Source organism: Apostichopus japonicus, chromosome 3 (genome assembly GCF_037975245.1).
Source record: "Apostichopus japonicus isolate 1M-3 chromosome 3, ASM3797524v1, whole genome shotgun sequence".
Classification (NCBI taxonomy): domain Eukaryota; kingdom Metazoa; phylum Echinodermata; class Holothuroidea; order Aspidochirotida; family Stichopodidae; genus Apostichopus; species Apostichopus japonicus.
Window position 1 is genome coordinate 22195384 of NC_092563.1, and position 26787 is coordinate 22222170.

At 38.1% G+C, this 26787-nt stretch overlaps 3 protein-coding genes and 1 pseudogene across 8 annotated transcripts in view; 2 read left to right on the top strand and 2 right to left on the bottom strand.

The window, feature by feature from the left end:
- LOC139965484 (uncharacterized) overlaps positions 1-20419 on the bottom strand; it is a 50491-nt gene extending 30072 nt beyond the window's left edge. Inside the window, exons 1-4 of one of the 4 annotated variants that reach the window (XR_011792261.1) lie at positions 20280-20419; positions 19680-19801; positions 18758-19148; positions 16492-18423 (exon numbers count right to left, since the gene is read on the bottom strand). Coding sequence is in view for 3 of the 4 variants with exons in the window: in XM_071967891.1 (XP_071823992.1) it covers positions 17836-18423; positions 18758-19111 (942 nt within the window). In the remaining variant the exon portion in view is untranslated. Of the gene's footprint in view, positions 1-13554; positions 18424-18757; positions 19149-19679; positions 19944-20279 lie in introns of those variants that run through there. The other 3 variants (XM_071967891.1, XM_071967893.1, XM_071967892.1) reach the window with 3 other exon arrangements.
- Positions 1-26787, bottom strand: part of LOC139965488 (terminal nucleotidyltransferase 4B-like) — a 100668-nt gene that overhangs the window by 27669 nt on the left and 46212 nt on the right. For all 3 annotated transcript variants that reach the window (XM_071967904.1, XM_071967903.1, XM_071967905.1), the window contains 3 exons: positions 24768-24888; positions 23230-23325; positions 22590-22715 (listed from right to left, as the gene is read on the bottom strand). In XM_071967904.1, the coding sequence (XP_071824005.1) occupies positions 22590-22715; positions 23230-23325; positions 24768-24888 (343 nt within the window). The remainder of the gene's footprint in view (positions 1-22589; positions 22716-23229; positions 23326-24767; positions 24889-26787) is intronic.
- On the top strand, positions 4880-5111 carry LOC139965852 (U2 spliceosomal RNA; annotated as a pseudogene).
- LOC139965478 (malonyl-CoA-acyl carrier protein transacylase, mitochondrial-like) lies at positions 6021-13557 on the top strand. Its single transcript, XM_071967880.1, has 5 exons — positions 6021-6142; positions 7571-8260; positions 10329-10416; positions 11332-11549; positions 12427-13557. Exons 2-5 carry the CDS (start codon positions 7637-7639, stop codon positions 12814-12816), a joined length of 1320 nt encoding a protein of 439 aa, XP_071823981.1. The 5' UTR covers positions 6021-6142; positions 7571-7636; the 3' UTR covers positions 12817-13557.

A 26787-nucleotide genomic window follows, 5' to 3' on the forward strand; every position in this document is an offset into this window, starting at 1 on the left:
AAATCTAAATTATAAAAAAATTATGAACATCCAAAGTCTATATGCCAACCATCAATGACGGGAATGTTTGGGTCCTCTTCCCCATATATTGCCATGCTCTCTTTGTGTTACAGAATAACTTATACCTTGAAATATTTGGAGAATATCTTTCCAAATTATCATAAGAGGCGTGGTTATGATACAGGCGCGTATCCAGGGGGGGTGTTGGGGGCGCGCGCCCCCCGGGTAAGAAAAAGAGGAGAGAAAAAAAGAAAAGAAAAAAGAGGGGAAAAAGAGGAGGAGGAGGAGGAGGAGGAGGAGGAGGAGAGGGAGGAAGGGAAAAGAAAAAGAAGAAGGAGAGGAAAAAGAGAAAAGGAGAGAGTAAAAGAAAAACGCCAAGACACCGGGAAGAGAACAAGGAACAGTGACATCATTACAGCGCCTATCCCTATTATATACACATGGCCGGGTAGCTAGTGACGGATCGAGGATTTCGGAAGGGGCTTGCGCCTCACCCTACCCCTTACACCGACAAATACATTTTTGACGTTTTCATTTTTCCTCTCTCACTAATGTATCTATATATATACTATATATGGTATATCATATAACGCGTGTATGTGTATGGACGCCTTGAAAAATTGTGCTATGAAACCAACTGTGGCTGGTCTCGAACTCGACCGAGTTGTCGGGGAACATGACGCATTTCGGGAAGGGGGCGACCGCCCCCCCCCCCCGAGCATATTTTTTTTATGATATCGCTAGTAATTTCGAAATAGAAAATGCTTAGATGCAACTTACAAGCCATGGAAAGTGTCATTTCCAGCGATCTGGGAGGCATTTGCGGCCAACATTTTCTTGTACGCTTCGCGCCAACTCGTGGTGGCGCTACGCTTAGATAGTTGGCCTACAGGCTTCGCCCCTCCCTTGGCAAATTATTCGCTACGCGCCTGTAGCAAACAGCAGATATCACATCATACCAGTGAGCATGAAAATGGCGGTTCCAGGATGAACAGCCTCAAAACTGTCGATGTGTGTAGTCATTTGATTTGGGAGGCTGTAACGACTTGCCCGGAAAATATAACCTAAATTTTTCGCGCTCTCCCCGCGCATTGAACATGTTAATGTCAATATCATAAGCAAGCATCGGTTATTGAATCGCATGCCATCGTGTATACCGTACGGTCCGTGGAAATTGTGCAGTATACCGCGGGATGCTAATGTTAACAACGGAATGTCTTATGTAGGTGGAGAAAAAGCATGGAGGTCCAATTATGTCAAATTCTTTTTTACATTATTAGTCGGCTTAGTAGAACTTTACTTTAATTATCAAGGAGATATTTTTTAAACTATTCATTTCCTTTAGCTACATCATTGCAAATTATATTTCTTTCAGTATGAGCCCCCCCCCCCCCGCCTCCTAGGCCTAGGTGTGTAGTGTTCGGTTTCGGAAATATCTGGTATTTTTTCATTTCCTTCATCCAAGTTTTATAATAGCCGATATAAGAGGGTTTAATATTTGTACACCAATAAATTAACTGTGTCTGAATTTTCGAAAGTTTCCTTACCAACATTCTTCATCATACTACCCTCTACTCATGTAATTTTTACCGGTCTGTTAGGGGTTGAAGGAGGTTTTTCTATATTGGTTGTCCATAGATGACATTTTGTGCAACATTATGGGTATGTTTTGAAGTGAGTTTATTCACGAGATATGTGAATTTTCAAATTCTGAACAAATAATGGGCTTAAACCTTCAAAAGTGGGGCTGTCAGGTATTGTGGGCCGCGACGTAGAACCACCTACAAAAGCAATGATCCACAGGAGATGCGATGAGGTCGAACATGATGTGTGACTGGTGAAAATCTTCAAAAAGGTTATGAATGGAAAAAAAACTATTGGGAAATACTTGGTTCTCAGGCAAAAGTGTAAATCTGGTTGGTCATTTTCAAGCCCGAGAAGTGCCATTTCCGGTGATCTAGGGGTATAAAAACCCAAAATTTTCTTGTAATCTGCGCGCCAACCAATGGTAGCGCTCCGCTTAGATAGTAATTCGCGCCCCCCCCCCCCCCCGGAATAGAAAATCCTGGATACGCCAATGTGATAGGCTAACAAATAGTTTGTAGAAATGGGCGCGGTTTTACGAGCCTCTCCATACGAATTTTATAGTGGCCTAGATAGAACATAAGAAATTGTAAATAATTGAGACTAGTACTTTTCCCCCTTTAACTTTCGAAACTACATATACCGATTTTTTTTTTTTTTTTGTCTCAAACGATTTCTCAAATGTGTACTGCTTTACTTTACATTTACATATTTGTTTTGAAAATTCGACTACTTTGTTTCTCAAAAAAAGGAGTCCGTGAAGTAGTGAAAACATGTCTTCGTGCAATGTTTGATTTTACCTTTTTCAATCACATACTTTCCTATTGTTAAACACCACCTTTGTTTATTTGTTCAGTCAACTGTCCCCGCACCCAATATATCTCACTTAAATATCTTCCCTGTTTTTGCCTGTGCTTTATCCGATGAACTTTACCCGATTTGGCATCAGGCCAAGTATCGATATTGCCTATTGAAGACCGATTTCAGCAGAGGCGTAGGAAGGTACTTTTGAGTGGGGGTGGGGGCTGAAGACTGATGGTTGGCCTGGGGAGGGGTATAAGGGTGTCCCCCTCCCCTTTGGATTTTTTTTGTTTGCATTTCTAGGTGGCCTCAGATGCAATTTGGTGCAATATAGCACACTTTAACACCCACTCCAGTTTTGTAAATAATTTTGCATTTTCACCTGGCCTTAGACGTAATTTGGTGCTCCAAATGAGATATTTTCTCATTTGGAAATGTAAAATGGGTTTCTAACTTGCGGAGCGGGGGGGGGGGGGGGGCGGAATGATACTTCCGCCCCCATATTTTTCACTGGGGGGGGGGGGGCTGGCGCCCCAGCCCCTCGGTTCCTACGCCCTTGGATTTCAGCAACATCAAAAGTGAAGTTTGGGCAAAAGATGTATTTCTCTGTGTAGGAATTAAGATTGGTGACGGGATGCATCAGTAGAAAACAACCCAAAGCCAGAACTGAAAGTGAGTAGAGGTGGCCAGTTTACGCATCCACTGGCAGTGAGGAAGTATCTCACCATATTCACATTAGATCATATCAAGAAAGCGAAGAATTTGAAGCACTGTATGGGACTACCGTCCCAATTGGTGTCGTTGTCTGGCGCAGTGAATTGTTGACCAGCCTACGTGATTTCAAACATTTATTGTGAGACAGAGGGTTTCATTTCTTCAGACAGACAGAGGGATATACAGCAAGGACATAAATTTGAGTCAATGCTTCCATGTCTTTCATACCAGAAATATCACAATTTTCTACGTCTCTTCATAGTTTTGATTATGGCCCGTATCACCTATTTCCTCCCTCCTTCCCCTTTCTTTCTTTCTTAAAACAAAGATTAAGCGTTCCATCATCAAGAGTTTCTTTAATCCAGCAGCACTGGGACTGTGAATTGTGAATTAACATGGAATGCCGACCACGTGACACCGGCCTCAGCGCTAAGGTCCTGATGTAATAATAACTTTTAATATTGTAAGATATCTTATAATTTACAAGTTTTGAGGCTGCTGGCTGAGTGATAGGATTGGATAAACTTTCTGAAAAGTAAAGGCCTATAATTATAATAATCATTTATCTTTTACATGTTAGTACTTTAACATTCTCTTATGATACAGTAATGGATTAGGAAATATTAGAATGTTATTGAATGAAAATCATGAAAGCTGTGTTGTAAAGATAACTTACCAGTTGGAGGAATGGGATTAAAAAATCGAACCGGACAGCAACCCATGTTGTTTTTAAATCAGCGCGAAGTTATGATTAAGCAGTAAATGCGACTTATGACGGTAGTATATTCGCCGGCTAAGTGCTAACCTATGAACATCAGAAATAGACTGAAATTGTATACGGAGGCCTTTAAGTGAGCACCCCGTAAACAAACGTTACACCAGAGTTAATTTCCAAAACGCGTACTCGATAGATTTTTATGTAGACTACGACGGAGTGAATGAGAGGAGAAAATGAGATAGGCGAGTGGGTCACAAAAGAATGCATAATTTAACTTTTAAAAGTTTACTTTTTTGAGGAGTGGGGAGAAAGCTCAGACAACCTCCCCAGCTTCATAGAATTATGGTTTAACGTACTCAGTGTAGTCCTCCTCCTCCTTTAATAAATTCCTTCCTTCGCCCCTACCACAAAAGTTCAGGCTTCTATCTTAATCAGTCAGGGGAAATTTTGAATTTGGCTACTTCATGAAGCGACGATTTTTTCTTTCCCTTTTGGCGCTCCATATGTTTCATGCACTACAAAAAGTACACATAATTTTGAATAATGGTTATTCATTTCTGTTTTGCATAAAATTGTATCTCTTTAAGAGTCGGACTCTGCAACAGAAAATAGAGACAAACCCTTTACTTGCACAATGATATAGGTACTAAAGAAGCTTTATGTATGAACTATGTAGTCCTATTCAGTTGAATATAAGAGTAAACGAACTAATTGTGCCTATGGCTCACGGCCTACGACACACCTTAATTATTGACCAATCATAACGTTATCCAATGAAATGGGACGCTGCTTTCCCAAAAACTTGAATTCTTCCCACATTTTCACAGCTTCTCTACAAACTTAAATAATTTGAATTAAAAGGTATATTTTGTAACATTTTGTCAAATTTTCAGTTCGAATATTGGCATCAAACTGTTTGAAATAAGTGCTCTAACATATTTTCTTGTTCACGACGGTACTAAAGAGCCACGGTAAACTCAAATCATCTAGACCTTTACTCATGAATTTAAAGGAAATAATCAAAGTAAAGTTGTGCTTACTACGACTTCATTTTAAACAATGATCGCTTCTCGGCCTTTTGGCTAAGATCATGTGTAGTATCTGTTCCCTTAGGGAATGGTGATACACACCTGACGATGATCACACAGTCACAGTCCCGATGCAAGGGGACTGGGGCTGAGAGCGGATCAGTCGTTTGGTAGTTTGGTTTTCGTGCCCAGGTTCTTTCCTGGGTGACTTTTTTTTAAAAAGTATCATTTTAAACAATGTTTTGGTATTACTTACGTTACTTCCTTCCTGGGTGGATAGATACCTAGGAATTAAGCTTTGAACTAAAATCAATCCTCCTGGGTTTCTACGGAGGGGGAAATTTCCTTCCTGCAACAGTGTAAACTGCGTTACGTTGTTGTATATCAGCTTTCCCTCTCCATGCTGCCGAGAGCTGGTACTCTAACCGCATGGAGGTAAAAGAGATACACTACGCACCCATTGACAAAAAATACATACAAGCACACACAAAGAAAGAAATTTCAGAGTTATCTTTTTTATATGACATAGCCTATGTATATTAATTTTGGTGATGATAATGGCAGCCCGCACTGACCAATTCAACCCTCGGGATGCATTGAAAAGGAATTCTAGAGTGATTTCATTTAGTAACATGTGTATATTTGTCCTTAAAAATCCTATGTGAGGTGTCAAGGAATTTCTGAGTATGCTACAATATTCCGAGGGTCCGCCCCATGGACCGACCGGGCCTAAGCTTGCCCGGCCGAACCACGTACTGCACTGCCAGGCAATAATAGTGCCCCCCCCCCCTCCAAGGTAATGCAATGTAATGCGATCACTCTTTCAATATGCCCAAAGCAGTTTCTTTTGACTAGTTAGGACCATGGAGGTAAAAACAGAGGTATACTGTACGTAGGCCACCGGGATCGGGGGAAAATGTCATTGTGGCCATAATTTCAATTACGTGCTCTCTCCTGATTTAGGACTGTTGAGGTGGTGGGCCCGGGAAAATAAGTGTCAAGAAAAATCTATGCTCAATTTCATAAAAGTTGTGATATTGTGCCCTCGGGACACAACCTGTCTCGGGGACTGGTTACTTGATCGTGTTAAGTGTAACAATCCAGAATCTGGTACTATGCGCCTATGTAATCTGATCACAAAATATCGATAGGCGGGTAACAGCATGCAGTACTACTAATCATAATCACCTTGTACAACAGGTAGTAGGTACTCGGTACTTACAGTTACAATACATAAAGCCGGGCTAGCCATGAAAATTGGACTGCGACAAGAGGGGACAGCGGTAATAATTAGTCCGTAAGTAACATTTTGGTTGACCTACAGTAACACAAACTTTCGCGCTGGTCTACATTGGCCACATTTGCAGCGTTGTAGCCTAAGCTAGGTCCTAGGCCTAGTATTAAGTAGCATGGTGGGCTCATAATTGACGCACTTAAGTAAAGGATTTGATCAACGATGTCTATCAAGGAAAAATCCAAATCACTCAACTGTATGTGTTTTTCATATGTGTAGTTCCTCCAAAATGTATGATCTCAAAATATTCAAGGTTCTGGGCTTATGAACCTTACAAGTGAGCAGAATTTGACCACAAAATGTCTGCCATGTCAAGTTCTTTCATACCCCCAAATTGACACATTCGTCGATAAGCTAACTGTAGTGTAGGCCTTAGTAAACATCCATTGACTTGGAGAGTAGCGATACCTATTATGAGGTAATGTTATTGTTGGTTAATTTTAGGGTGTACGATTTTCAAATGCCCAAAAAACATGCAAAACTGTGGGGAGGGTGTTAAAGCCCAAAAAAATGTAACAATTTGGTCGGCAAATAGCTGAAATGGATTCAAGCTCATGAAATTTGTAATTCTGCTTCACTGTTTAGGTGGCCTGCTGTATCATTACTAGTAATAATTGAAGGTGCGTCAATTACGGTTGTGCGTCAATTATGAAGGCTTTACGATACTACTACTATTACTAACATACGAAATGTGTTGGCAGCTGATACTAGGCCTAGCCCTAACAATTTTTTAGTGATAAATTGGAATGATACTGTACATAACTAAAGCTAATAAGTAGAATAAATATTTAAAGGCATTGGAGACCCGCCCCAAACCGCGTGGGACCATCTGAAAAAGTTAACTTTTTGTTGCTTGCAAGTGGCATCTTGTTCGTGTTGCTACAAAATGCAGACAGTAATGAAACGTGATACCTTGTTATCTTTAGCTCGACTTGAGATTTCCATCGCTTTATCGTTTGTATACTGTGCTGTGGGTATTGATCGCAGCTGTATATACTGACTGTACACTAGTGTCTAATTAACGACGGTAGCAAGCTGTGTGTGTATTTTCTGGAATCGATGGTAGTGTTTAACACTTCTGTTACACCTCATTCGAAACTAGGTCAAACTACTGGCATAAGACGTTTCTTTTTGCGCAAGTCTTCACACCCTTCAAGTCTGTTCAAAATTACGGGACATTTGCAGGTAAACTTCTAATATGGGGACGGTACCCGGAGCTACGGTCACCTTTAACAGTGTAATTATTAACAAGGAGGTTGCTATGAGAAACCTGTAGATTTTACAATACAGCCTAAAATCAACTAAAACCGATAATGTTTTTTCAAATTTCTAACTTGTTTAACAAAAGCCCATTTTAGGGAATGATGATGACCTGAAAGGTCCCCTTCTTTTTCTCATATCATTGATATCTTTCTCAATTTATATTTGTAGGAATTGCTAGCCGCTATCGACACAGTTCATACAAAGAAATCTTATTCCTACTGCTGAGGTGTGACAATGGCTCTAGCTATATGCAGGAACTGTCACATAAAGCTAAAGAGATACAGACTTGGTATAAGTCTGGTGAAATCCTTATCAACAACTTTAGAGGGACAACTGGTTCCATCATCAAACAGCATAAATCAGTTTAAACAATGTCCACCTTTGAGTAGAATGCTTCTACAATGGAGATGTTATTCAGGTCAGCAAGGAGAAGGAGGAGACTTCTTTTATAGAGGACAGAAAAAGAGTAGAACAAAACTACTTGCTCTGATGGAGGAGACAGATAAATCAGCATTGCAACTTGAGAAAGAAATCTTGGAGTTTGATGGATTGTCTAAAGCAAGTATCGCAGAATTTACTACGGAGAAACCGAGACGTGAGAAAATCAATCCCTCTCTTACTTCGGTCCTTCTCTTTCCAGGACAGGGGAGCCAATATGTTGGTATGTGTGAGGCGTTCTTGAAGTACCCTAATGTGCAGGATATGTTTGAAGTTGCCTCAGAGATATTACAGTATGATTTGAAACGACTTTGTACCACTGGACCCAAAGAAGACCTGGATCAGACTATTTTCTGCCAATCTGCTGTCTTCTTGACATCACTGGCTGCGGTTGAGAAGCTAAGAGAAGAAAATCCAAAGGTCTGTAGTAAGTGCCTATTAGTATTGTTTAGCATAAAGTTTTAGTCATATACAGCAGAGATAGTCCACCGTTTACTGTACTGCGTGTACTGCAGATTCATTGTTACTTTTTGATTGACCTGGAGAGGGAAGAAAAATTGGAATTAGTGGAAGGCATATTTTTGATAGTTCCAGGTATAAGTTGGTAACGGTAAGCCGGGCCTTAAACTAGTAATGTTAACCAAGCGTAAACATGAAAGTTTTCCTAAATAGTTTACAAAAGTGGATATTTTTATATATAAACTCAACGATTAATACAACAGTAACTTTGGAGGGTTAAAATACACTAGCATAAATGCTGAGTATAAATATAAATAAGAAGCCCTCTGTTATTCGTCTGTACCCATCGGGAGACAAACTTAAACTCCCCAATATGTTTGTGGCTTTGGGAGACAAACTTAAACCCCTGACTCTAAATTAACAACTTATGACGTCAAGCACAGGGCACACGCTTAGCTCTTGGACCTGATTGGTCTAAACTAGCTCTGACCTCTCACCCAACTCTTGATTCAAGGTTACTGCCAACCCGATATGCAGATGAGCACATGCAAATGAGCACTCAACCAGTTTGAACCGGTTTGGCTGTCTGCCATCCCCACATCTGTACACGCTTCTATTAGCTTTGAACCATAGCCTACATAACCACCAAAACATGAGCCATGCGTGACGTCATTATAACAACATCGTCAGTGAACAATATATGTCAACACAAACTAGAATATGCTTCACGTTAGCATTCTAACTGTAAGTGACTTAATCAGCTCAGATAGAGTGTGACGTGTCACATGAATTGACCTGTGACTGAGAAACTTGTAACTTGTGTTGACCTGAGACTTTTGGGTTGGTATCAACTTTGCTGTGTATCTGTACAATGAATTGGTTTCTCAGTCAAACCACCAGTCACGTTTTGTATCCTCAATCTACTTACAGTATATCTTCTTATTTCTAAAGATTATTCTACGTGAAAAGTAGTCTTAACATTTTGTGGAATTGACCTCCAAAATCTTGGGAACAGTCACAGACAATGTTCAGAGATGTGTTTGAAAAGTTCTATTGACCCTTTGGTTTTGATTTATCTGTAATACCACTAGGGGTACCCTAATTGTTATAAACCATAGGACTTGTAAGTAGTTTTCATTATGTTAGTCACACAGTATTGGTACACTATGGACCAATGTTTTGATTCTGATATCATTAATAGAAATCTCCTAACATCTGAATCATTGCTCTGTCAAATTTTGAGTGTGACTATTGATAAAATTGGGAATGCAGAATTCTGAAAAGTGGACAAAACTGTGTACAAAAGGCATATTTTAACCTCACATGCCATTTACACCTCATGCTGTAGACTTGTACTGTACATTTCCATCCCTTGCTCTTCTCTCACACCCACCCCGGGACCTCTTCCTTTCCTCTTTCCTCTCCCTTTCCTCTTTTGTAGGAAGAGGACAGCTATTAAATATAAAACTCTTCTAATCAAGAAATGAATCAAATCAGGATTTACTGTATTTTCTTTATTTCCCAAAACACTGTTCTGCCTTCTTTCACAGTACTGTGCAAAATGTCATTTACGTACACTATGCAGAAACGTTAATAGAATATTTGATCAACAGACTCAATACAAAAGGGTTTGGTTTGACTTATGGAGCACACCTTTCGCATTACATTTATGTCTAATAGTGTATGTGACAGGTAAACAGTATTTTAAGTGATCTAATAATCAAGTCTATCTTGAAATTGGCAAGGACATAGATACACCTATGGATGTTTAAATTTCCAGAGATTCCTAACAATATTGAATAATATTCTGTGCTGTGCAATGTAACTTACATTACATTTAGGATAACTTTCTTGAAAGTCTGTGTCGAAAATTACGTAGGAGTTTAGTGCACTTAGTAATTCAGGTAGATCAAATGAAGTGTTTTGTAAGTGTCTCATAAGCTGTCCGTTATTACCAAGTTTATGATGTTTATGATACACTTAGTTAATTACCAGACAACAAATGACTTTCTCTCTTTTCTAAATACAGGCCATTGAGAATTGTGTAGCAGCTGCTGGGTTTAGCGTGGGAGAGTTTGCTGCTCTGGTATTTGCTGGTGCCTTGTCATTTGAAGATGGTGAGTGGTAACTTTCAGTTTCACAGATCTAGAGGTGTGGACATTATTAAAAACTGTATTTTGACTAAAATTTGCCCCAATCTTGTAAAAGTAGGATTGACATCATACATATATATATGCACATTGGTGTGTACAAGACTCTTATTGTTTTTTGGACTAGCTTATAAAAGATACAGTATTAACTCCACAATCAAAAGTTGAATGAACCTCATACTTTGATTCAATTGGGTGTGTACATGAATCCTTTTCTTTAATGTTGAGGTCATAGATCAGCTTAGGTCAGTGGAGTTCACAGTCGCAAAAAAAATTGCCAGCACAATGACTTTAAAGTAAAAAGTGGATTAACTTCATACTATTAAATGACTGCTCGATTATTTAGAAATTAAAAAAGAAAAGTCATGATGTGTTTGGCATCTGATAGCTTTGTAGGCCCTTTCATCATATATGTCCTCTCCTTTAGTACTGTCCTAAGTACTTTTTTATTATTAACCATAACCAACTAATATCTAACAGCAATCTGAAATCTACAACTGTATTAGGCCCACGACCCAGGATCTTCCATGAGGAGTCGAGGACTGAGCCATGACCCATCAGATCACTGCACTCTCAGAATCGACACTCAGGATATGTATGAATGCTTGCTTGGATTAACGATTTGATGAACATTACAAAATATTATTTCATCAATGTCGGACAGCAAGCTCCGAGAGGTAGACATACTTTCGGCTGTCAGGAAAAAAGCCCATTATGCACAGGAAATTTCTTGGCAACCCACTGTTGGGTTGGGCCATAGATATAGTTTCTGGACTGTCGCTATAAAAAACTGGGCTAATTACAGAGATATTCCTTGAGAACCAAGGACCACCAATTGAAAAATTAAACTTTCATTTCAATTTATTACATTTCCATCCACAGCTGTCTTTCTCATTCAAGTTCGGGCAGAAGCGATGCAAAGAGCATCAGAAATGGTAAAGACGGGAATGCTATCTGTTGTCGGCAGAGACCAGGCACGATACAATTACATCTGCAAGGAGGCGGCCACATACTGCCAGAACCATGGGATAGAGGGCGCCATGTGCTCCGTAGCTAACTACTTGTATCCAGATGCCAGGGTACTAGCTGGCAATGTTGAGGTTAAACATGTTTGAAATAGTTTGCATAAATTGCATTTGGCAACAATTTTTTTAATTTAGAGAGAGAATTTACATAAGTAATGAACAGTTTATGATGTTAATGTGATGAACAAATTGTGATTGTTTTTTGTTTACAATTCTTGACAATTTCATGAATTCTTTTGGAATCAAACTAACTTTAAAGGATGTGAGTTATACATATATCCATATATATATCCATATATCCTGTTGTTAATGATTCCCATTTTGATAAGAAAATTGAGTGAAGAATGTAAAACACAGATGTACACCAAATTCATCAGTGTGCACTTAAAACAACACACCTGTTTACTTCATGTTCCCATTCTGTTTACAGAACATCAACTTTAAATGTGTTTTTGGCAATGAATGCAAACATGACCAGATATGATTAGTCAAAAAAATAACTTTTCTCTGGACTATCCATTTTACTGCTTCAGAACCAACTCTAGCTGGTGTGAAACCAGTTCTCTACTGATCTCCTAGAATTGAATCATTCAATCTAGTGAATCTTACTAGATAATTCATCAATTTCTTCCAGAAATGACTTCAATGTGTCTTGGTGTTGCACTGAATAACATATTGATCTATATGCGAACAGTGTATAGGGTACTGTAACTTCTTAGGAGTGTCCATTGTAAGGTAATTGTAGTAATATCAGCTGCAGTCTGGACCGACTACTGTAACTCATTTGGTTTTAAACTGGCCTTATTATATATCCTCACATTTATCTGAAGCTAATATTTCCATTTTGTTCGTGTATAGAATGGATGTATAATTATTTTAAAACAAATGTTTAGAACGAATTATTTCATATATTTTAATTCCATTATCTTGGCTCTTCTTTTCTTGTTTAAAGGCCTTGGACTTTATTCAAGAGAGAGCGAAAGGCTTTTCTCTTAAACTAACTCGTCGTCTACCTGTGAGCGGAGCGTTTCATACGTCATTCATGGAACCAGCAGAGGAAAAGTTTGGTAAAGCTCTGGAGGAAGTGACATTAGAAGAACCATTAATTCAGGTTTATTCAAACATTGACGGTAAAGTGTACCAGAATCCAAAACACGTCAAAAGTTCACTGAAGAAACAACTAACTCTACCAGTGAAGTGGGAACAAACCATGCACCATATATATGAGAGGGCTAAAGGAGTGCCCTTTCCTCACACATTCGAAGTCGGTCCAGGAAAGCAACTCGGAACAATCTTAAAACGGATAAACAGAAAAGCGTTTGACAGCTACTGCAAAGTTTGAGAATAATCCTACGATTTAGGTAGAAATTACTTCAACGTTGATAAGAGTGACATTTTGTCAACTTTCACTAATACTGAGAAATATAAAGTAACAGAATAATTTGACACCAGATCAGAAGCTGACGACACTCTGCGCTGTGGGATAAAGATATCATAGGCTGTGTGAAGGGTGGATTTGCCTACTGTTTAAAATGTGCCTTGGGAGGGGGGGGGGGCAAGTTGGTGGCAGAGCTGATTTGCTAGCCTGAAATTGTTAAAAGAAAATACATATATGTCTTTATTTCACATAGGGAAGACTGGTTTTTCTGGACATTGATATCTTTTAGAATAAAAATTCTTCCTTGTAAACTCCTTACCAGTGAATAATATGGCTGATGCATACAAGGGAGTGCTACAAATAAGAGCTGAAAATATATGATGCTCCTTAGCATGACCTTAATTTGACTTTTGACTTAGGTCTGTAATCCTCCCTGTAACCCCACCCCACACGCTGTTCCTCCCTTCCACAGTAATGTTTACTTTCCAAGAGACTACTGATTCTTCTTCACTTTACAAATAGTCATGATCACATGGTTACCGTGGTTACAATGTACGTGAACAGAGATGCGAGCTGGATCAACTTCGATTTTTCTTTTTTGTGCCCAGGGTATGTCTTTGATATCTTTCTGAAGAAAGTAACAAGATTGGAGTCCAAATCTGGACAACAGAAAACCAGATCAAATAAACACAATAAATGATATAATATACTGCTTTTTTGTTTATTTTTATTTTTGTTTCTACAATATTTTTCTTTTTTTTGTAATCCTTTTTTTTTTGCCTTTTTCCTGTAATGCATTTTTCCTGAGAGTAAAAAAATTGTCCTTTACACTAGAGAACTTATGCATAAGATTTAAAAAAAATTAAAAAGTCTCAAACAGCCTTGCTGTTCCCATTTGCCTACGCTTCACCTCGACACTGATGACAAAGAATCAATTTGGTCAATGCCTTTCTCACAAGAGGATACAACAAGTGCCACTGTTTATTAAAAAGAAGTAGTTATCAAATTTCTTGGTTGTTTCATATTATCTTGCAGCACATCATTAACCCTCCCTCCCTCCCAACCTACCCTCCCTCACAATTACTCAAACATGTACCCCCATCCTCCCCCAGATTTCCTTCACCCCAGCTAGCCTTCCCAACTATCCCCCCCCCCCCTATATCAATCAAACTGACCTTTCTTTACACATATTGCAAGCTTACATCACATATCCCTTTATTGGATAGATATATAACAGTATTTCTTGTCAAGATGTCCAATTTGGAGAATGGAATTTCTGATAATCACAAATTTTTCAAACTCACATAAAACTTGTATCTACAGTTTCTTTACTTCCATGATTCATTTGTGACATCTGATTCAGTAGAAACATCACATGAAACAGTCAAATTAAAATATTTAATTAAATTGGATGACATCACAGCCAGGTGTCAAATACTTTCTCACATTTTCACAGTAGACGTGTTAACTTTATACGAACCTCAATCCTTCCCCAAGAACTTGTAATAAGAGGGTCTCAACATAGGTCACCATCATAACAAAATGAACAAAAAAAAATTGATGTTCATATCTTTGGTTACTTTAAAGAAAATGCTATTACCAAGCAATTCCCATGGTTTGCCAGTTGCATCGCCATGGTAACATGAGAATAATTATTTGAAGGTTGTACTGTATAACATATAACATTGTAGTACATGCTGGTAATTATACAGTGAATAATATGAATGTATATAGAGCATTGATTTACCAAAATGAAGGAATTTACACAACAAAGTAAAACATAACTTGTAAGCTGAGTTGATAAAGATTCCCATCTAAAACTTAACCAATCATCTCTCAACATATCATGAATCTGTATTCTTTGATTAGGATTTCAAGAGATTTAAAATGTTGATACACTGTTACTAACAATGGCAATGTGATCACTGCATGAGGTTTAGCACAGCCACAACAAGACCAAACAATATTCTTGACTAGTTTATACACTGGGCAGTGCACACAATCATTATCGTCCCTTACCATACTGCACACTCACATAACATGTTTTTGAAGAGCGGCATCCGTTTGTTTAACACATGTCAATTGATCTTGTATAAACTTTCTCGTATCTTAACAAAAGGTGGCTGTTATTCCCATCAACTGAAATTAAAAAATACATAGTTTGGCTTCTTTTGTATTTTTTTCTGTCACTACATTTTCTCCATTCTTTCTCTCTGTTAACTCAAATAATATTCTGTTCTTTTTATTTCCCAGTTCCCTAAATATACTGGAATAGTTTGTGATTTTTTTTTTTTAAATAATTAATTTTCCTATTAATGTTAAATTTCTAGTGCTCAATTCCATGGCAGTGACAACAAGGAGCGACAAAGGGTAAACTGTCAATGATACCAATTTGAATGTACACTGTCCTTCTTAAAGTCATCCAAAGATATGATAATGAAAATAAAAATGTGAGCAAACAAAGTTCTGTATTATAAGAAAATGATACACACTTGTTTGTTTAGTGTGTCCCCCCCCCCCCCCATAAAAACCTATAATTGAATGCATTTCTGATCATTGTGATTCATGAATATTCAAAAATAACTCAAAGGTTTTAATTGAATTCACTATTAATATCTCAAAATAGAAACAATAATGGTTACAGTCAATCCCCCCCCCCCCCCAAAAAAAAAATACCAAAAGGGGTAACTCACTAAGATGCAACAATTCCTAATGTCCGGTGGGAATTTTTGTATTTTTTTTTGTTTTTATTTGAGCCACTTTTTGTTCTTTCATTTTATACAGTCTAATGCTGTCAGGCAAAACCAATTAACACTGACTTTTTTTTAGTTTTTACTTCACAGTTACAACTGGTATTTTCTCTTTTTATGATTTCATAATAATATAAAAAACAAAAATTAAATGTTATACTGCATTATATGTCATAGGTTTTAGCAACTACTATATTTTAATCTTTGCCATCCCAAATTCTCTCTATGAATGCCATGGCATTGCCTCAATTCCTTATACTTTTTTTTAAATTTGATCACTGGAGAATAATCACATGAGTCCTAATGCAATAAGATGCTCCTGAATGCCTACCCCCCCCCCTTCTATACTTCTGGTTGATCTTACTTATATCAAATAGTAACAAACAAAATACATTTTTTTTCTCAACAATATAACAATTATATTATGAGTTTCTCCTACTCAAGCTCTTCCAATTATTCTGTTTAATTTTTTTTTTATCTTTCTGAAGTCAATTACATGATCTAATATGACCCTGTTACTATGAATTTCCATTTCACAAGTTATTTAAGTACTACCCTTTTTGAATTGGTCTATAAAGTTTGCTGCTGTTAATGGATTAATTTGATCACTAATTTCCTCCAACCTCCACCCATGTCTACCCACCCCCCTTTCCCACTCCCCACGTCTCCCAAAGACACACATATCCCCAAAACACACATATCCACAGCACAAGACCACGTCCTGTACATCGTGAAACAAATAAGAAACAATATTTATGTTTCATGGGTTTTGAAATTCATGAAAAGTATAGGGCAGCGAGGGAGAATCTTGATTACCTGTAACGACTTGACCAGCAACATGCTACCAAGAAGATATCTAGTTGCAACTGCTAACGACAGATTAAAGGACCTCTTTGCCACCCACCTACCCTTTCCCATATCACTCAAACTAACCTTACTATAGTAAACCAATGTGTTTCCAACCATTACCACATCTTCTCAATTTAATCTTTGTATATTTTATATCCCTTCACTTTTTTGGCTATTTTATGTATATAGTTTTTGGGCCAATAGCCACAATTTTAAAATGTTTATCAGTCCTTTCTTAAACACCAGACACAAATCAGCCTAACTCCCAAAGTAAGAAAGTCCTATAAAAATGAAGAAAAAAATTATAGCTTGGCACCTTCACTACCTAACAACTGATAAATGCACCAAAATACAACCTGCAACAGATAATCACACAACGACTCTCCTATCAAATTCACCTTCGTCAAAATGGCGAATACAAGAACAGTTTGAAGATATGGTGACCAACTCTGCTTTACAATTTCAGAAACAATATGTACCTCTTGCCCACTTCCTTGGTTACTTCACAATTATTGCTCTAGGTAACAGATAAAATTTTCTTCTCAAAGCCATAAAAAATGTCACAAAAATAAACTGTTAGGACTAACTTCCACTAATCTTGTCAAAACCAAGTCTTTACTAAAAGCAAAGTGAACTCCTGCATAATAATAATATAATATCTTTCCTACTTCTCTGTGATCTTCCTGTACAAGTCGTTTGCTGTCAAATTGTTTTTTCTTTTTTTTTTCTAGCATTTTTTTTGGGTGGGGGCGGTGGGGTGTCTTTAAGTTTTGTATTCATTTTTTTCTTTTTTAGTTGTTTTTGCTTTGATATCAACACTACAACCTTTCCATCATCTTGCTTCTCCTGTCACAATATGACAACGTTAATAATATTTCTTTAAGCTTTTTACTATGCTTTATATTCTCTTCCTAGGTGAGCAAAAAACCAACAAAATATGGTTTCTTTGTCACTGAATAGTTAAAAAAAAAATCATCAAGAGAAAAAGATTTGATATAAACAATAATTGCATTGTTGACAAGGCTGACAGTGTGAAAGTAGATGTGTTTGATTACTATCCGCTTCACTTTGAGATTAGCAACACATTAACACTGAATAAACGGACTCTCTTTGAGTGAATTTCAGATTGGAGTCACGGTAAACACTTTTAATTGCTCATTTCAGTACATCCACTTACATCACAAATCATGAAACCGAACTAACAGCAATACTTTTTTATCTCTCTCCTTAATCAAAGCACAGCTGATTTTCTAGATTACTTCTAAAGTCTTGTCTGTTTACCAATTTCAGTCTTCTTTGTTGGTTTTCTTGTCCCCCAATCAATCTTGTCGCTTTCATAAATTAAACCGAGATAATACAGGCACTTTTTGTCTCATCTTTTGACTCAGTTCTTTGCCCCTCTCTTAGAATTATCCTTTTTATGCTTCTTCTTTAATCTTTTGTTCACAGAGTTACTATTTTGACTGCCATTGTTATTATTGTCTCCGCCACTGCTGCCACTCTGGGTTGAGTTGCCACCGCTATTGTGGCGGAATTTGCCATGCTGGTTGGTATAATTCTTGCTTCTATAAGTCTTTGATACCACTGGCTGTAACGACGAAGAGGTCCCTCCTGGAGAATTTCGGGAGTTTCCCTTTGGCAGAGACGTTTGAATTTCAGACTTGTTATTGGATGAGACGGTGACCTCAATATGAGGCGTGACTACTTGCCGCTCCTTGGCGGTCTGCTTGCTCAGCGAGTTCCCTGCATTACCACGGACAGAGTTAGAAGTATGATTGCACCGTTTGCCGAATTTTGATTGTTTGTGATACGTCTGCCCATGGGAGACTGGTTTCTTAATTTCCTGTGTCCAGGCTTTGTCAGTACTAGTTTCAGGTTCAACACTAGGGACAGTCTCCCTTTTAGAGGGTCCTTGGACTGAGTCGATGGTGTCCTTGGAAGAACCAGAAGTTTGTGAAGACATTTCCGATTCCTAGAAAGTTACAAAAGGGAAAACAAAATGATTTTTATCTGATTCAGATTTGAAGGCACATTATATGACAGGCAAAAAGTACCAAAAGTGCAAGACAGTACCCCCACCCCACCCTTCCCCCATCGCAAATAGGTATTTCAAAGAGAATCACTTAATTTTGTAACAAATAATCATTCATTATGGATGCAAGGACAGACAAAAAAGGACACCAGAGTGTAAGAAGAAATATTATAATATCCTGTAAAATGTTTCCAAATGTTTTTGGACCTGTCTTTTTTTCTTTTCAGTATTTGAGAGGAGTGGATTAAATTGCTATATTGAGCAGACAACTTACAGAATCACTGGAACTAGACACAATTTCACCAGAGGAAGAAGAAGATATAGACGTGATTTTGTTGTTAATGACATCGTTGGAGTTGGACATACTGGTGGCAGCAGTGGGGTTCATTGCACTTTTTTTGTTGACCTCTTGGCAAGATCCTGTCTCTTGGCTATTTCTCTGAGAACTGTCAGCAAGGATGATGGTTGTAGCATTCACAGGGCGGATTGGCTGTGCTATCCTCAAGGCTGTGTCCGGTAAACGGAAGGCATCTGGTTGAGGTATATTACAATGTATGGAAAACTTGTGTGGATACATAGCCATTGCTTTCCGGGCCCAATTTTGCTGGACCCATAACCTATGGTCCATCACTTCGTCTGTTACCCTTCTAATGCGACCGAGGATGCTGTGTGGAGCAAAACCAAAAGGAAAAGGAACAAATAAATCTAGGGGACAATCTGAGTGGAAATGACTGTAATGTTACTTAATGAAATATTTACACTGTACCTCTGAAAGCAACCTAGTGTGATCAAGGTTGAGGATCAACACTTTTTTGTTTAGATGTAAACATATCTCAATCGACGATCTTTTCTTACTGCATATGACAATCAGTATTGGTTTCCCTTTGTTGGTAGAATACCTTTTGACAGTAAATTTTCAAACAACGAGTATATGTAACTTTCAGTCAAAATTGTGTACCGCTATACTTTGGTAAGGTTATAAAGTCTTTTCCAGCTTCGTTTGGGCCTGACTGTTTGACAAAAGAAATATACCCTGATAGGTATAATATGCTAAAACTTGACAGATTGATCAAGAATAATATAGGGGGAGGAGGGGGGGGCTGAAATACATGGAAGCTTTAACCAATATTTTCTAGAAGTTTTGTGAAGAAAAAGCAAAAGCAAAAAAGGAGACAGAATTCTGGCATTTCACTGACCTATGACCATTTACTTTCTTGGTCTATGTGAGGTACAACAGCTTGGGTGAGCACTTGGTAGGCATAATGGAATGCTTTCCTCACTTCCATGAATCCAAAAGAGTTCCTGCCAAGATCATCTCCTGTCGACAATCGAGAAATGTTAAAATGGAATAATAGCTTAATCTGACATGAAAGTAGAGAAAGCTTCTTCCTGGGCAATTAACATCATGTTTATTTATTTCTTAATGCAGAAATGAATACAACCCTTATCTTAAACCTCAGTTGCAGATCTCCATTATATTCTCTGCCATGTAAAGGTAAAGAGATGTTTGTGTTTATACTGTTCTTTTAATCGCTGAAACATGTCCCCACTTTCCCCTCCACCCCAACCACCCCCCTCTCCCATCACATGTGTTCATACAGTATTTGATAACACAAAGTAAAATAGCAAAACTCAGAAGCCTTAAACTACAAAACATTTCATTTTATAATGCAAAGGAATATTTATGACATATCCCAAATTACCTGAGAAGTTGACAATATTCTGAATATTTCTACTTTGATACCATAAAAGTAGCACTTTTAGTGAAAAAATAGGGGAGTGTTAATTGGACTTACCATTATTGAAAGGATCCTTTAAACAGAGCAGGCTAAAGCGGTCGGTCATAAAAGAGGCTTCCTCTTTGGGAAAGTAGCTACCGCCATTTTCGACGGTAATTCCTGTTTTGAAATAGTTGAAGTTGACGCCATACAGCTAAAAGAACTCAATCAAACGAACGCCATAATTGATTGGTTCTGGGGGAACATGTAACTGTAGAGAAAGAGGAGAAAACTTCACAATTAAATACAAGAGCATCAATGACGCAGTATCTCAATACTGGAAGTTTTAATTTTGATTCCTAATTTCAAATCTTTGCTCTGTCTCTACAATTATCGATATCAATCATGGTACAACAAATATATAACTTGCATTTTTGCCACGAATAGTCTCTGCAGGTTACACTTTATCCTGCTAGTCTTGCCTGTTAGTCGAAAGAACGATGTTGCAAGGTTTAGTAATGTCATAGAATATTTAAGAACTTGTTTTTTATGTGGTATCCTTCATCTTGGGTCAGTCTCTGTTGGACTTTTTGGTCATATAGTTTGACGTCAATGACAACGGCCAAATTAGAAGAGGCGAACAACTCGACCATATTCTTGATGCCTGCCTTGAGAGCTAGGCCTATTGACCTACTGTATGTTACTGTAGACTGTAGTGGTGACTACCATCAAAACTCTGTCCACTTCTAGATATCAAAACAACCCACGTTTTTCCATCTCAATTTTTCTGACATGAAGATTTCATGGATTTATGACTTGGAAAAAATAATGTAAAAGAAGATTACAAGTTTTTATATGCAAGTGATGGGTGGCCTCCTCCTCCCCTAATAGCCACCTCAGTTCCTCTCCATTTTGTTATTTTATTTTAATTCTTTGTACATTTGATGTCAAACATTACAGGTTCAAAAGAAAGCTAAACATACTTCTTATAACCTTATACATCTTATATCCTTATAAATAAAACATAACCTTATACAATTTTTATAGTCTTATAAAAGTTGTGATGCTATGGCCGTCTCCTCTTTTATACGTACCCATCAACAAACTTACCCTGGTCCTTCCTAGGAAAAGCTGTCTGAACACCAGTACAATGCTAATGTGGCTATCACTGAAAGCCTCATAGACCTAGGGGGCGTAGGCCTATATATATATTTTTTTAAATGCACTAGGCCTACAGTAAGTAGCCTTCAGAAATACAAGAATGTGTATACGTAATTATACAAAATACATGAAGGGCAATCAAACAAACTTATCATGGCCCTTGCTCTGAAAAGCTACCTGAACACCAATACTATCCTTAAATGGATGTTACAAAAACGAAGGCCTAATATAAATTAAATGCACTACTGTACGTAGAATTCAGCAGTACAGAATTTGTATATGTAATTAGCATGCAATACACTACACCTGGCGTACCTAACTACAGTAGAGAAAATTGGTCGCGAGGGTAGCCATTTTCGTATATCTAATATGTAGCTGCCATGAGTCATAGCCAATCTGCTACAAAACAGACTTGGGGGCGGGGCTTAATCATCAAAAACAGACCTTTTTACTAAAAGTAGGGGCGGCAGCTCAGTGTTGTTTTAAGAAAGAAAAATCATTTAAACATCAAATAAAGCAAATAAAAGCCATAAAATGTCATATACAGCTGGTAAAATTCTTATTAATACCTACCTGTAAACAACAAATGAAAGTTTAAAATGTTAATAAAATATATGATACATAGGACCCTATCTTAGACGATACCTCTGTTGACAGACAATTCTATTCTATTCTCTTTCATAAAACATAAGTTTTAGAGCGTGTGCAAAAATGGGTTGTTTAAACTGTATTTCAGACCAAATTGGCCCGATTTGGACATAAATCGGTGAAAAAGTCATAGAATGAGATAAAATTCTCGAATAAAAAATAGTAACTTTTGTTGGCCTATATGATATATGCTTGCTCTGAAAATTCCAGAGAAAAAGAACTTTATATGAAGACGCTGAAAAATTTTTAAGAGAGGAGAGAGTCCCACTTACTGTTACAATATCTCTATACATGTAATGTATTGAGATAACAAGAGATTATTGGATCAAGTCTGGGCTAAACAAAAAAATCCCACCCAAATTAGAAAAGGCAGCTTTCTGATGTCTAAAACCACAAACAGAGGTGGAATTCTTTCCTCATTAGAGGTGCAGTAATGTGGTTGTCATAAACTAGAAGAACTTCCTCAACTGTGGCAGGGCAGAGCTAAGAAGGTAATCACATTACTCAAGAAAATGGCTAAAGTGATGGTGCTACGGTTGTGACTATAGTATACTCACTATAATCTGCTAGAAATGTTACCTGTAGGAAGCTGACAATCATCAGGATGAGGCCATAGGAACTGATGCCACCAGTCCAGACTTCGTTTAAGTCTCTCTGAAGTAGAAACTGCTTCAAGACAAACACCAATTGTGGGAGGGTGGGAAACTAAGAGATAAAGAAGAATTTCAGCTTTGATTATTACTTCCTTCTTACTATTATAAATATGGAAAAGTAGGAAGAACTTGTGAATAAGGGTAACAATAACATTGATCTTTATGTCTTCGAATCTGTGTCCACCTAGACTGCCTTCTGCAAGCGGTTCAGATCAGATTGCTGTTCTCAGACCTAAAAAGGATAAAAACCCAAAACTTAGTGGTTTGGGTATTTACGAACGACGATATTTACCTGTCTCCAACTACACTAACGCACTTGACCAGTGGCGTCTAGGTAGACTAGGAAAATGCTTTAGTGTAGTTGAAGATAGGTAAGAGAGGAGTGAAGTAAATAATTACTTACCTCTAATCTCTAAATTACACCAAAGTCACTCCATTTCCCATCAATTCCACAACTTTTTGGTCACTGGTCAATTTAACAAACCTACTTTGTAATTCTCTTCTCTTTGGAACAATTTTTAAAATGTGACACAGCAAACTACATTCAACTGTTTCAAATAGCTCACCTCAATAAGCTTGGCACATTCTGTGGTGGTTTTTACATTAAAGCTGATATCAACCCGAATCTGAGAGAAGGCATCTGTCAGTTTCATGATGGGCACCTTTATAGACAAAAAAATATATTAAAATAATCCAAACTCACATAATAATTATGACTTCATCACTTCATCAGATCAGGATATGTGTACCCCTTTTTTTTTACAAAGAAATGAGTTGGGTTTAAGGTAGTGAGTTAACTATACAGCTATGACATTGCTCATGGCAGAAATGTTGGCATCTCTCCTGTGGCCTCCTACTGTACGAGTAGTGGCTGTTATAGAAGCATCCAGAGTTTGTGAGAAGCCATGATTCCATGGCTAATAGGTAATAAATGTGAAAAACTGGATAAACAAAATCCATGTCACAAATATACATGTTTGACACTTGAAGAGAGAATGAGGAGGACAAGGCTGTTAACAGGTTACCAGATCAGTCTACATAAAGGAAGGGGTGTGGGGGGGGGTGGGGGGGTGAGGCAGCTGTGGTTGTGAGGAGGGGGATGAGATGGCTGTGGTTGTGGGGGGGGGGGTGGGAGGGCTGTGGTTGAGAGGAGTGTCCACAGAACTCTATGCTACCTAATTCCTCATATTATAAAATTGCCTTTGCAGGACCTCACATGTTCGTACTGTTACGAACTTCTGGAGGGCATGTGGTTAGTATCAAATGTCATTCTCTTCGTACCTATAAAGCAGATATGAATATGCTTTGGTGAAGTGTTGTTTCGTATTTTAAGGTTTTCTATCAATAACTAATATGAAAACTTCTGGACAACACTTTTAAATATTAAGGGATGAATTTCAGGCATTCTTAAACATTCTGTAACAAAATCCCAAACTGAAGTATCACTGTATTCATATGTTCCTTGTCCTGGTGGTGCAAGCTAGCTAGGCAGTGGCCATTATGACAACTTTAACTAGTAGCTCAGTGCACACCCTGGGATCCAAAACATTTGGACACTATGTCCATACTTCACTCATTCCAGAAAGGCTTATGAAGTCAGCTTATACACTATTATTACAATACACTACACTGTTTCTTATCACTTGACTAGATAACATGTGGATTTATGCATGACAATACTAAGCTGTCTCCCCAGCCTGCATATATGCACTTTCCTATCTACCTAGACTACATGGTCGGAACATTTTATCACTCCCCTCCCCCCTCCCCCCCCCTCCACTTCTGGTACACTACCCACATTCACTTCCTTATAGATCAACCATTCAAAGAAGCAACGACATGAAATTAATTTTTCTCTCCACGTTGCCCTTACCAAATAGTGTGACCCACTAGCAGAGTGGACGGCTTCTAAGGGACTTAGATGAACTTGGATAGTCTATAGAAATACTAGACAGATGACTAAACAGGGTTTGTTGATTGCAAACATAATTTACTCTCACTATCTATTTAATACAGTTTTCTTTCCCTTTCAGAGGTGTGCACATTTCAATAAACACAGACATATGACCAGATGAAGATATTTCCTGACAATAATTGGACTTACAGTGGCTTTATCCAGTACTTTAATGGTCCCTTGTGAAGGGAGTGCACTGTTCTTTAGCTCCTCTCCGAGGCGACAGCAGGGATTGTCTCCTAGATGTCCGAGAACGACAAGATTGATATCACTGCAAAGAAGGAATAAAGAATAATATCAATAATGAATATTAATAAGTCTACCCACCCAAAAGTTAAAGGTGCCAGTATTGAAAGTTTGAGTGTTATTTTAAAGAGTTTACCACATAGACTGGGATGGTAGAACTAGAAGGAATGAAGAGGAGGGGGTTGGGGGGGGGGGGTGGGCATATGCCTTTCCACTTTTGTTAAAAACTGACCCTTTTGTGAAAAGGAGCACCTTTTAATTTATTGCAAGTGCTCCTTTGCAGTAACAAAAAGTAACCTTCTTATGATTTTATAATTATAAAATTGTAACTACAATTGTGCCTTCTTGTTGAAAAATATGTAACAAATCATTCCAAGACTAGATTTGTTGTATGGAATGCACATAGGTTCCATTTTGTTAGAAAATGTATGAGATATCTTTCTGCTCTGAGATATCTTACAGCACACACCTGTTACTTACAGGCTTACAGTACCAGAACAGCAGAATAATATTTACTGATGATTCAGCAGGTTTATGTTGAGCACAGAATCATGACTCTTTGACAGGCATTTAGCGTTAATAGCTCAAACGCTGAAGCCTGCACAGCATAATATACAATAGTTGTAAACAAAGCTATAACATGGTCCATCCCCACATATTGCCCAATTCTCTATAGCATGGTCCAAACTCATATAATGCTCCATTCCCTATAGTATGGTACATCCCAATAATATGCTCCATTCCCCATAGCATGGTCCATCCCAATAGTATGCTTCATTCCCCATAGCATGGTCCATCCCAATAGTATGCTTCATTCCCCATAGCATGGTCCATCTCAATAGTATGCTCCATACCCTATAGCATGGTCCATCCCCATATAATGCTCTATTCTCCATAGCATGGTCCATCCCAATAGTATGCTCCATTCCCCATAGCATGGTCCATCCCAATAGTATGCTCCATTCATCTATAGTATGGTCCATCCCAATAGTATGATCCATTCCCTATAACATGGTCAATGCCCATAAAATGCTCCATTCCCCATAGCATGGTCCATCTCAATAGTATGCTCCATTCCCTATCACATGGTCCAAACTCATATAATCCTCCATTCCCCATAGCATGGTCCATACTCATATAATGCTCCATTCCCCATAGCATGGTCCATCTCAATAGTACATGCTCCATTCCTCATAGCATGGTCCATCTCAAAAGTATGCTCCATTCCCTATAGCATGGTCCATACTCATATAATGCTCCATTCCCCATAGCATGGTCCATCTCAAAAGTATGCTCCACTCCCTATCACATGGTCCAAACTCATATAATCCTCCATTCCCCATAGCATGGTCCATACTCATATAATGCTCCATTCCCCATAGCATGGTCCATCTCAATAGTACATGCTCCATTCCTCATAGCATGGTCCATCTCAAAAGTATGCTCCATTCCCTATAGCATGGTCCATACTCATATAATGCTCCATTCCCCATAGCATGGTCCATCTCAATAGTATGCTCCATTCCCCATAGCATGGTCCATACTCATAAAATGCTCCATTCCTCATACCATGGTCCATCTCAAAAGCATGCTCCATTCCCTATAGCATGGTCCAAACTCATATAATCCTCCATTACCCATAGCATGGTCCATACCCATATAATGCTCCATTCTTCATAGCATGGTCCATCTCAATAGTATGCTCCATTCCCCATAGCATTGTCATACTCACAGAATGCTCCATTCCCCATAGCATGGTCCATCTCAATAGTACATGCTCCATTCCTCATAGCATGGTCCATCTCAAAAGTATGCTCCATTCCCTATAGCATGGTCCATACTCATATAATGCTCCATTCCCCATAGCATGGTCCATCTCAAAAGTATGCTCCACTCCCTATCACATGGTCCAAACTCATATAAT